The sequence below is a fragment of the Zophobas morio genome, unplaced genomic scaffold, assembly GCF_036711695.1.
Source record: "Zophobas morio isolate AGI-343-1 ecotype UQ-CSIRO unplaced genomic scaffold, CSIRO_AGI_Zmor_V1 ptg000002l, whole genome shotgun sequence".
In the NCBI taxonomy this organism is placed as follows: Eukaryota; Metazoa; Arthropoda; class Insecta; order Coleoptera; family Tenebrionidae; genus Zophobas; species Zophobas morio.
In genome coordinates, this window is record NW_026972107.1 from 14,221,802 (window position 1) to 14,235,103 (window position 13,302).

Here is a 13,302-nt window from a genome sequence, read left to right on the forward strand (position 1 = left end):
GAATTATAATTAATTGTTAAATTAACATAATGTTTCTTCACACTCTAAAACACACATGATTATTTATTTGGATAAATAACAATGTCTCCATTTTACCGTCGCATTAATCATTAATTGCAGACATGAAGAAAAAGGAGTCTACATTCGAACACCTGGAAAGCTTTTGTGCCGGGGTTTTCGAGTCTCGATTTCGCCTTGAACGTATATATGTTTAAGTTTCATTAGTACTGAGAACCGGTGGTTTTAAACTATTGTGATAATTGTGTATTATTCCCAAATACAATTAGATGTAGGTATATAGCGTAATAACAAAACACTAGTGAAGCTAACCAATGCCGCTGTGGTATTTAAAAAGTGTTATTAATGACAATTGATATACAATAGTTTAAATTTTACTTATGTTTTATAGTTATGTCATAAATCTAAAAAAACACATTCATATTTGGAGTGTTTATTAATAATTAGGGTTGTCAATCAAACCACCAGACAAATTTTAATTTGTCCATATTTGTCGCTCACCTTTATATTAACGTTCACTATCCATCATAATAATAATAATAATAATAATAATAACAATAGGTTTTATTTTCCCAACAGACACAAGGTCCATATAGAGATAGAATCATACATTGATAACTAATGGCAAAAAAAATGAATAGAAAAAATAATTAAAACTAGTAATAATAATAATAATAACAATATAAACATAATTTCCAACCTCATAACAACTAAACAAAATATACTATTAACATTGCATATAGTAGTCAAGTAATTGATCCTTAACCTTACGTTTGCTCAAATCATCATGAAAAATGTCAATTTTATTTTGAATACAATTCCATAATTTGAAAGAATTTAACATTGGCGAGTTGTAATGGTGAAAAGTGTTTGGGATGTTATAGAAGAAGGTAATTGGCGATCTGCTTACAGCCCTAGGGACAACTATTTTTATTTGATTAAGTAAATATTCACTCCTAATTGATCCATTAACTATTTTTTGAATGAACGCTAAACTAGCCACATTTCTTCTACTCACCAAAGACCTTTCATTAACTAAATTAAGAAGCACATTTTGATTACAATGTAGAACTGGATATTGTCCGAACATTTTAAAAAATAAAAATTTGCAATATTTGCGTAAGACGTTTTCAAGTAGTGTAACATACATTTGTTGTGCAGGACTCCATATACTACTGCAATATTCAACTTTGGTCCTAACTAAGCTATTAAACAATAACCTTATGGAGAATATATTACGAAAATCTGAACTGTTACGTATTATAAAACCTAACAATTTTAAAGCACTATTTGTAATATATTCAATGTGCGGCACAAATGATAATTTTGTATCAATGATAACACCTAGATCCCTAAATTGATTACAACGTTCCAAAACATTACCATTTATATTGTAATTGTAATTAATTAGGTTTGTTTTCCTGGTTATCGACATAATCTTACATTTTGATTTATTAATGACAAGACAGTTTATTGAGCAATATTTAACAAAGGAGTCAATGCTGTCTTGCAAATCATAACAGTCAGACGATGAGTTTATAAACTTAATGAGCTTCAAGTCATCAGCGTATACAAAAAATTTGGAGTTGATGTATTCAGAAATGTCGTTAAAAAATATAATGAATAAAAGCGGTCCTAGATTTGACCCTTGCGCTACTCCACTATTACAACTAAATTCACGCGATTTGTAACCATTATATTCCACGTACTGGAATCTGTTCATAACCATGGCTTTTAACAATGAAACTAAGCTGGCACAAAAACCAAATCTCTGCAGTTTTTTCAAATATAATATAACAAGTGGTCTGATTTTTTCCGACAAAATTTGTGACACAAATTAACAAGTAGCTGTTGCGACGAAAATCACACGAGTCGACGAAGGAGACAAGTGTGATTTTCCAAAAGCAACAGCTACGAGTTAATTTTCACACAAATTTTGCAGAAAAAATCAGATCACGAGTTATATTCGGCTTGACAATCCAAAGAGAAAATTTTTATTTACTTTTTACGGACAATAATTCACATAATTTATAGTTAGCGTATTCGTTGAGTAACCATACCTACTTAGTCTAAATAGTAACAAAACAACAAGGCAAAACGTAAATAAATTTCTAAACATCAAATTTTGTGTGTGCTGCTGGTTGATTTTCTTAATTCTGGGAGCAAGATTTGGTAACAAGACTGTGTATGAAATTCGAAATGCAGTGAAAGAAAGTCAGTGCCGAAAGACCGCAAGAACGCAAGATTCAATTTGGAAGCAGTTTACAGAATTTTGTGAAATACACAAGTTTCCTCTGAATAAAGCAGTCGAAATGAACGAGGTGGCCAGTATTTTGGAAGATTATGACTTTAACGCCAACAGAAAAGTAATTTGTATGTTACATTATCATTTTTTTATTAAAGTTCATTTGACAAGTTTGACAAATTAATTTGACATTTTTTTTTTCGCTGAAAAACAGTGTTGTTGCCTGACAGAAGAATGTTTTTTCACTGAAAAAATTTTTCGGTGAATGCCATTGGACAAATTTCAAACAATTCTGCCATTTTATTGGTTAAGAATTTTCGAGTTGGATTGTCAGTAGAATACAATGGTGGACTTTATCAAAAGCTTTAGTTAAATCGGTGTAAATCACATCAACTTGTAACCTATTATCCAGTGCTTGAGATACCAACTGAGTAAATTCAAATAAATTAGTTGATGTTGATTTACCCTTAATAAAGCCGTGTTGATCATTCGAAATAAAATTAACTACATGTGCATATATGACATTGGACAAGATACTTTCAAACAATTTAGCAAAATTTGATAATATAGCTATAGGTCTGTAATTATTAATATCAAACTTATCACCATTTTTGAAAACTGGACAGACTCTGGATATTAACCAGCTACTGGGATATACAGATGTTTTTATGATTAAATTAAAAATATGAAGAAGAGGTACTACGAAACAACTAATACAGTCAGATACAATAAATGCAGGAACCCGGTCAGGATCTGCAATGTTATTAGACTTAATTCTTTTAACGGCCTTAACAACGTCAGACTCATTTATTTTAAAAGGATGTAGAACAGAAGAAGATTCACAGCTAGATTTCAATTGTAAAGATGGGCAGCACTTTTTATCACAGAATTCACAACGAATATTATCACAATACTGACCACATATATGATTATCACTAGAACTAAATACCCCAGCAAATAGGTGACCAAAGGCGTCAACGATGTCTTGCGACGATGTGAATGTGTTACCATCAGAAATCATATTTCCAGGGATCCTACTTTGATTTTTCTTATTATTAACAAACGTCCAAAAATTTTTCGGATTATCTTTAATGGAATGTTCAGCATTTTTTAAAAACGAAGAATATGCATTATGTATATCATACTTAATTTTACGCCTCAGTTCTTTGTGTTTGTCTAAGTGATTAATTATACCAGTTTTCTTGTACTTATTCCAATGATATCGCCTTTGTTTGATTGCATCGATTATAGATTTAGTGAACCATATAGGATAGTTATGTCGTTTTGAATGGCCACTACTTAATGGTACAAACTGTGAGAACAAATCAAACAATACATCATAAAAATAGTTGCAAGCTGTATCAACTTGTTTAATTTCTTCTATTTTAGACCACTCAAACGTCGATATTGATGAATAGAGGCCAACTAAATCAGCTTTCTTAAAATTAAAATAGAACGAATTTGGGTTATTCCGAAAATATGAGCTTTCAACTAGTTTAACTGTAATATTTATACTTAAGCAGGGACGATGTAAATCTTCACGAACTAATGGGAACTCCTCTTTGGAAATGTTAGTGATAACATCCTTGGTTGACACAACCAAATCAAGTAAACGTGCATTGTGATTCAGAATTGTATTCCACTGGGTGAGGCCATTAAGGCTGAGAAAGTGTTTAAAAATATTGAAAAGATACGACATTCCCATACCATTTAAACAGTCAACAAATTCAGGGATATTAAAGTCACCTGTTATAAGTACTGGGTGCGTAAAGGCAATAGTTGCTTCCAAATATTCTAACAGACGATCATATATATTATGTACAAGTCCTGGTGGGATATATAGCGATGCAATTACGAAGCTCTGTAAACCGCTAGATATTTTTACAGCAACTAACTCTATTTCCGGAATAGGTGATTTAGAAATAACACAGCATGCCGAATATTTATCCTTAATAGCTAAAAGGACACCTCCCCCTCTTGATGTTAATCTATCGCAGCGAAATACGTTGTATCCCATAGGAAAAAGCTCAGAATTAGCAACTCCTTCATGCAACCATGTTTCACTTAACATAACTATGTCAGCATCACCTGCACAAATATTCATATAAAATTCATTTACCTTTGAGTTGAGTCCTCGAACATTTTGATAAATTATATTGAAATTAGTTGAGGTGACTTGGTCAATAATTATCCGTTGGGATGTTATTGGTTTTTTTTAAATTAGGCATACCGTTGCGATATTTCAGTGTGATGTCATTCTCTCCTGCTGCAATCCTTCTCTTGAATTCATTGCGAATGCTGTAAGCCTTCTTTTGCTGCATCGGAGTCAGATCTCTGTTGATAAATATTTTATCAGAAGTCCTATATTTAACAATGACATTACGAGCAATACTAGACGATGAGAAAACCACACGAATGGGACGTATTTTTTGATTCGAAAATTTACCAATACGATGATGCTTAACAATATCAGAGGAAACAATACTGTTGTTGTTAAGTACTTTTTTTATTTTATTAAAAACTGACATGTGACGTTTTTTAAACAAGATGATTACAATTTCTGTGTCAACAAGACAGCAAAATTTACACCCAAATTGAGTGACAGACATAGCAATAATTTTGAACTCGACCTGCATTATTCAATTTATTATTACTTTAATAACACAGTTTTTTAACTAAAGGCTAAAACTACTTAAGTGTCGATTTGGAAACACGAAATGGGGTATTAATATTTTTTCAGTTGCCGTAGTTGTATATCCCTAAATGTAAATGTCAAATTTACTTCAGTTAGTGAAATTATAAAAATATCACGCTCATGGCGTTTTGCAAACTGTCGTTGAGAAACTATGACCTTTTCCTAACCGACTCTGATTAATGAAATATGACTTTTGCATTTAAGAATATCTAGTTATGTTAATAGACGAAATTTTAGTTCACTACTTACTCAGGCTTCTCAGGTATTATCAAGTGTAGAAACTAAAATATTAAAGATAAAAATGACACGACATGACTGATTGATATATAGGTATAATATAATAAATTCCAGATTAAACCACCCAACCTCTACATTTAAATATCCACATATAAAATACCTCCCGTGACATTAAATGACAACTTCCTTGACAATACGAAACGAGGAACAATATTATTCATTTAAACTTTACAATTATTATCACCTTCCTCGTTCGACTATCACTTATACATTTTATTTGAAAACAAGCAAAAAATATGACATGAAGAAGGTCAAAAACATAATGATAAAATCTTTTCAGGATGACGAACCACCCGAAATAACCTACTGTGTGGTGGAAAATACCGGAACCCTAACTCTTCAAGCAATCACCCCCACGCAACCGATGCCGTCACAAGAAGAACTAGATGTCAAATTTGCAGAACTAGTGGTATGTCCTCTTGTCATGCAACAATTTAACGTTAACAGTAATTTCGGTCGCTCGCTCCAACAAAATTACGCGAAGCGCAATTTAACGGCAGGCTTTCCTGATTGTTCTGTTAATCAAAGTCATCAACCTCCCTACAATAATTCATAAACAAATAAATAAATCGCATTCCTGGCTGCAAAAATATCGCTTTGACGGACGGGTCAAAGTACTTCCGGTGAAATTAATTCGTTTTTGCCTATAATTGTCTACTACCATTTGTGTTTAATGGTAAGAATTTTCGTGTATGCCGAATTGTGAAAGTTGGAGTAAAGTACGATGATGCTATGGCGAAAGAATGCCAAACATTAACTTTACGTTTTATGATAAACATGACTTTGATCAGCCTGACCACAGGCTACTGTCAATAAACATGGTCACACAATAAATTTGGCGTTGTCGACCAGATCTATTGTTGGATTGTAATAAATTATTATATACAGATCAGCACACTACTTTTTATTCGAGTATGCAAATAATCTGGTCGAGACTTTCTACTTACGTGATTTTTTTTAATCTTGAACTTGAAGTCTGTGTCGTATCTAACACGGATTAATGATACCGTTACTAACTTCTTCATAATCTTAGAGTAAAATTAGAATGATTTAACAGCATTCTGCTTTTAACTTTCGTTGTTATAGGTAGAAACAATACAAAGACATTAACGGTAACAAAGATGCATTAGCAAGAGGATTGTTGTTCTCATAAATAATGACGTTTTACAGGAGGAACTGGATCTGACAGCCCCTAACAAGGCTGCCATGTTAAGTTTACCATCGCAGAAAAAATGGCAAATATATTGCTCACGAAAGGGAGGAGAGGATACAGTGGACCATACTCATGCACCTGAACACTACATCGAAAGACTGCGAACACTAGCAACAGTAAATTTCCCGCTGACATAAAAACAAATCTTTTTAACTAGATTATTTTCAGCTGCAATACCCTGAAATTAACACAGACGAAGAAGTGCGATCGCGAACCAAACAAATGGACGGATTGAAAACGGCCCTCAGAACATCAACGCACAGTTTTGTTATCAAATTCATCGAACTGGATGGCTTATCAGCGCTTTTGGACTGTTTGGAACGAATGGATTACTTTACAGCTCAAAGCACTATTCACACAAGCATAATTGGATGTGTAAAAGCTTTGATGAACAATTCGGTATGTATGTGATAGTGTATAAAGTTCTCACTCATCAGTGATGATTACAGACTGGCAGAGCTCACGTTTTGGCGCACCCAACCAGCATTAACACCATTGCTCAATCTCTAAGCACCGAAAATATTAAGACCAAGATTGCGGCTCTTGAAATTTTAGGAGCCGTGTGTCTGGTGTCAGGGGGTCACAAAAAAGTGCTCGATGCGATGCTTCACTACCAAAAATACGCATTTGAACGGACGAGGTTTCAAGGGATCATCAACGACTTGGATCGTTCGACGGGAATTTATAGGGATGAAGTCAATTTAAAAACGGCTATAATGTCTTTTGTTAACGCGGTATTGAATTACGGTCAGGGTCAAGAAAACTTAGAATTTAGGTTACATCTTCGGTATGAGTTCTTAATGTTGGGCATTCAGCCCATTATCGACAAACTGAGAGGTCACGAGAACGAAACACTGAATAGGCATTTGGATTTCTTCGAAATGGTGCGGAATGAGGACGAGAAAGAGTTGGCAAGGAAGTTTGAAATGGAACACGTCGATACCAAAAGTGCTACCGCGATGTTTGATCTCATTAGACGTAAACTAAGTCATACAGCTGCGTATCCTCACCTACTTTCCTTGTTAGAACATTGCATTTTGTTACCTTTGGACTACGGTTCTCACCCTCAACACTGGCTTCTTTTCGACAGGATCGTCCAACAAATAGTCTTGCAACAAGACAACGAAGTCAAAAACCCTGATTTGTCACCCATAGACATAAACGTGAAAGAAATTGTTCATCTTCTTGCTAAAGAAGAAGAACTCGTAGAAGCTCGGAAAAAAGCTGAAGAACTTGAACGAGAGAATGTAGATATGTCTAACAGATTAGCAAAAAAAGAGCAAGAACTAGACCAACGCACTCAAGAAAAAGAAGATATCGAATCGAGTTTAACACGTATTAAAGAACGATTAGAGAAAGAAACTGCTGCACATATCGAAACTCAACAACGTCTAAACGAACTCGAATATCGGGCTGCAGATCTGGATAGACAGGTGTCTTGTGAGAGGGGCGAACGATTTAGACTCGAACGTTTAGTCAGTTCTGGGAGTATTCCAGACGATGCCAAAGTTATAGGTCTTAAATCTACCGTCGATGTCGACTACAAGAACGAGTTTAATTCTATTCCACCACCGCCACCTCCACTTGCACCACCACCACCGCCTCCGGCTCCTGGGCCTCCTCCTCCACCCAATGCTCCCATGGCACCACCTCCAGAGCCTCTCAAAATTGAATCGGTTAAAAAGAACATCCCACAACCGTCGAACCCTCTGAAATCTTTCAATTGGTCTAAGTTACCAGAAACTAAGCTTGCTGGTACCATTTGGAGTGAACTTGACGATTCTAAACTATACAACACGATGGAACTGGACTGCATTGATAAGTTATTCTGTGCTTATCAAAAGAATGGAGTTGCGGTAAGAGTTAATAATAAATGTAGATTTTGTTGTTAATTTGTTCTTTTAGAACGACGGTTCCATTGAAGATCTGAGGCAAATGGGTAAAAATAGAACCAAAGTTTTATCAGTGATAGACAGCAGACGAGCTCAAAATTGCACTATTCTGTTATCGAAATTGAAGATGTCGGATGAAGATATCACGAAAGCTATTTTGAGCATGGATTGCAAAGAACAGTTACCTATTGATATGGTGGAGCAGTTACTTAAGTTTACGCCAAGTTCAGAAGAAGCGGCTTTGTTGGAGGAACACAGTGACGAAATTGATTCATTAGCCAGAGCTGATCGTTTTCTCTATGAAATATCCAAGTAAGTTTTTGTGTGTGTGTGTATTTTTCCTATTTATAACGTTTTTCTGTTTAGGGTGCCTCATTACGAACAGAGACTTCGTAGCTTGCACTACAAAAAACGGTTCCAAATAACACTAAACGAGATTATCCCACGCATTACCAGCGTTATGGAGGCTTCTCGAGAAGTCTCCAGGTCTCGTCGTCTTAGAAGACTTTTGGAAATAGTTTTAGCGTTAGGAAACTACATGAATCGTGGGGCTAGAGGTAACGCCTCTGGCTTCCGATTAGCTTCACTAAATAGACTTGCTGATACCAAATCTAGTGCTGCCAAAGGCACAACTTTACTTCATTATTTAGTACAAATTATCGAGAAGAAATTTAAAGATATCCTTCGTTTAGATGAAGATATCCCACATGTTAGGGTAGCAGCCAAAGTGTCCTTAGGCGAACTCAGCAAGGATATGGCCCAGTTAAGATTAGGCTTAAAAGATGTAGCAAAAGAAATCGAATTCCATCTAAGTCAAAGTCCTTTAGCCAACGATAAGTTCGTACCTGTCATGCGCGAATTCCAAGCAACGGCAACTTGTAGATTAGCGGAAGTTGAAGATCAGTATCAAGACATGAAGGTATATATCACTATTGTTTGAAAAGTTGTAACTTTAGTTTAAATTTTTTGTAGACACGTTTTGAACGAGCCGTCCGCCTTTTCGGTGAAGATTCAACGAATGCCCAGCCTGACGAATTTTTCGGCGTCTTCGACGGTTTTCTCACCGCCTTTATGGAAGCCCGACAAGACAACGAAAACTTGCGTCGCAAGCAAGAAGAAGAGGAGAAACGAGCAAAGCAAGAGGCTGAACTTAAAAAGTTGACCTTAGAACGTAAACATAGTAGGGAAGGCATTTTGTCGTCGATTAATAAGAGCCTGAGTTTGAAAAACGGCGAAAGCGCTAAGGGAGAGTTCGATGATTTGATCTCTGCTTTGCGAACCGGGGACGTGTTTGGCGAAGACATGGCGAAGTTTAAGAGGTCGAGAAAGAGTCGAATTACGGGAAATTCACCACCTAGGAGGAGTTCTGTGAACAGGGATGATAGTAGGGAAAGAGTTGTGAGTGGAAGACGGCAGTAATTTTTTTATTGTTGCTCATGCACGTTTGAGACTTTGTATTATGCAGCTTTTCTGATTTTTTTTGTCATTTCTGCTATATGAATGTATATCACATGGTGCCCTGGCCTAATCGTGTTTTGTTTACTTGTGATTCAATATTTTGTAACTGGACCAATACTTACAATGTAAGCAATTGATATATTTTTATTATTCTAGTGCTGCCAAATAAGCTTCTCAATTTTTATGTAGTTTATAATTTGTATTATATTAACACCAATGTATGAATTTTATACAATATAACAAAATTGTATGTTTGTATGACGTAGTTGTAGATTCATGTTTATATATTGATATAAGTTTTTAGAAAATTGTGCTCTGCATTGAAATGGAACTGATTCTATACATTTTAATGTTAAAATATACTATTGTTAATTTATTTAATTTTTGATTTTATTTCTAAACCCCTGCTATAGAGGAATTTTAAAACTTTAATAAGGCTAATTAAACAGGGCGACGCTTTGACAGTAACCTGTAAATTTGAAGAATCAACTCAAAATTAAATTATCATTAATATGGAGGCAAACTTAACGATCTGACACAGCATTTTTTATCTTAGAGCTGTAACCACTAATGTTTTACTTGGGTTCGATGGAGAGGTCTAAATTTTAAAAATATGGTCGTTTTCTAGTTCTATTACTTGCGCCACATATAGGCAGCCAAATATACACACATATTTACTTTACAAAATTCTAACAGCTGAAGAAAGATTTTTTTAAAAAGACCTGTGGGTACAAACTTGCAGTACTTAAACGTAAATATCTTCTAAACTAATTATTTGCGCACAAACTGAATGCCATTTTCGTGGTCAGGAGTTATCTTCCCGTAGTTTCCATGCGACCTTTTCGTTGAAAGCCCTTGGGACCTAATCTATGAAATTACCAAATATTATACATGATAGTCAGAAAATGGCTACAAACAAACAATATTAAGGTATAAATGATATCGTCTGTGCGTATATTCTTTACTGCTTCTATCCTGCCACATCTTTTAATTCAAGCTTTTACGCTGGCGCTAGTGTCACCTTTCACCGAAGTTATCTACTATACGAAGTGTCTTTCCTTATATAGATGGCAATACCGCATAAGTTTGAAGACGAGTAAGGGAAGATTATCGATACCATAAACATTAAGGTGAATCAATAATAAGTGAATTTTCAATGAAACGAGAAAATGTTGGCCAAAAGAGAAATAAATATAAAAGAGTCACATAAAAAATAAATGTTCTCGGCTAAAAACTGTATGTTGTATTAAAATAAAGACTCCGACAGGACGTAATCCACGTAGAATGTGAGGATGAGAGAGCTCGAGACTGACTAGGGTTCGTTTTTAAGGACGTTCAGTTGAAGGGCATGCATCAACCACTGAACTTCCAATACCAAGAGGCCCCTAGTTGGGTCATCTATGGAACAGAACGAGTCGGGCCTAACACAACCCGGTTTATTGTTGGTTTACGGGAAACATCCATAATTCTTGCGGTTTTTCCAAGCGAAAATAAGCGAATTTTCAACCGACGTCAACATGCGGTGTAAATTGGTTTTATTGTTTGTAAATTCACAGTTCATGTTAGGATTTTAATCGTTAACTGGTTCTAACACAATTTAACAGTCATAAGTTTGTTCAGATAAAACTACTTGCTAGGAGATCTCATGAAATTCACTTAGTCAGAGCTCGTTCTTTGTTTATCTAATTATGGATAACGTTTCTGGATGCTTATACTTGAGTGTTATATTAAACACTTCTTAATTCCTCAAACAAGATTGCTAATATTCTTTGTTTATCTAATTATGGATAACGTTTCTGGATGCTTATAACTGAGTGTTACAATAAACACTTTTTAATTCTTCAAACAAGATTACTAATAGTTCATTAACGGCAGTTAAATCAACCTAGTGGGAAAAGACCGTAAAAATGCGGTAGAATTCGGGGGATTAAAAATTTCTTCCCTTAGGCAGTAATTATCATCATATCATCATCACTTCACCGAGATATTTTTCTCGCAACGTGGAAAGCTACATCACCGAGACATATTTTCTCGCAGTATTGAAAATTACATAACCGAGAAGCTTTTCTCGCAATGCCTGATACATTTTGTGTTTATTTATCATGTGTTTTGTCTGGGATAAGCAGAGAAAATGCCACGATATAAACACTCAAAGCTAATTGTTTTAAGTAACTAATCACTTGGGTAATGACATAATGTAAATTCTTTATTTGGATCGTTGATGAAGTGTGGCATAATTTAACATTATGTAAATTCTTTGTTTGAATCGTTGATGAAGTGTAGCATAATTTAACATCGGGTGAAGTCTTTGTTCTGGCAGCGGCCATGTTGACAGAGCATTTTCATACCAAACACATGTTTGAACTGTAAGATCTCATTGAACAAATTAACAACATTGTCATCTGGGACGTGCATTTTATTCCTTTGATTTAGACCATTATTTGCACAACGCCACAGGATTGATCGCATTTCTGGGAGACACATTTTTGAGGCATATTTTCTGGAGCGACGCATTCATTCAACGGCATTTTGAACCTCCAGATCACCTGCTATGTTTTTTGTGTTTGTTTTGGGGACTGTAAAACGATGTCCCACAATGCAGCTGAATAACTTCACTTTTAAAAATTAGCCAACAACTCGAATGAACATAAAATCTTAACCTCATGTAATTTTGTTAGCTTCATAATTTTTCTCTATCTCACAATTTTAGCCTCTGTAATTTTCTTTTTTGTATAATTGAAACTGAACGTAAACTTTCATGGTCTGCAGTTTCTAACCTCACGTAAGTTTTTATTTCACACCAAATTTTTTTGCTTTTATAATTCCTTGCTAGTTTTTTGTTTTGTAAATATTTTTGCTTTTTTTCTTATCATACATAGTCATTTTTTCACAACAAAAAACTTAAAACATGGTTAAAGGGTACACAAAATTTTCCATTTTAAACATGTTTTAAGTTTCATGTTGTGAAAAGAAGTCTACACAAATTAAAATAAAAAGGCAAAAAGTAAGCCCGCCCACCCGCCCTCTCTCAATTGTGATGATTTTTTTTTATTCGCCGTGAAACAAGGGGGCGGAGCTTAACTGCAAAATACTTATTTCTTTACAGGGAATTAAAGACATGTTTTTGATATCGTGTTGTTTCAAAGAATACTATGTGTATTAAAAAAAAGGAAACATATAAAACCCGGCCACTCAACCCCGTCTCGTTTGTAATAATTTTTTTTATTCTTAGAAACTTAAAACACATTTAAAATGGTAAATTTTTACAAGGAAATATGGATTTTGCAATTAGGCTCCGCCTTCTTGGCTCACGACGAATAAAAAAAGAATCATCACAACTGAGAGCGGGTGGGTGGGTGGGGCTTTTATTGTGCCTTCATTTCTTAATATGTGTAGACTTATTTAGACAACAAGAAAGCTAAAACATGCCTAAAATGGTAAATTTTTATAGTAATCAACCTAAATCCTCCACTTTTTTTCTTCT

The 13,302-nt window shown here is 34.7% G+C and overlaps 1 protein-coding gene across 5 annotated transcripts in view; it reads left to right on the forward strand.

Annotated features, from left to right (window-relative positions):
* The window catches only part of LOC135128201 (disheveled-associated activator of morphogenesis 1), a 104,965-nt gene extending 94,829 nt beyond the window's left edge, over positions 1-10,136 (forward strand). For all 5 annotated transcript variants that reach the window (XM_064055110.1, XM_064055103.1, XM_064055125.1 and 2 more), the window contains exons 3-9: positions 5,536-5,664; positions 6,426-6,584; positions 6,637-6,867; positions 6,918-8,324; positions 8,374-8,672; positions 8,727-9,279; positions 9,333-10,136. In XM_064055110.1, the coding sequence (XP_063911180.1) occupies positions 5,536-5,664; positions 6,426-6,584; positions 6,637-6,867; positions 6,918-8,324; positions 8,374-8,672; positions 8,727-9,279; positions 9,333-9,779 (3,225 nt within the window). In that variant the 3' untranslated portion in view covers positions 9,780-10,136. The remainder of the gene's footprint in view (positions 1-5,535; positions 5,665-6,425; positions 6,585-6,636; positions 6,868-6,917; positions 8,325-8,373; positions 8,673-8,726; positions 9,280-9,332) is intronic.
* The last annotated feature ends 3,166 nt before the right edge of the window (positions 10,137-13,302 follow it).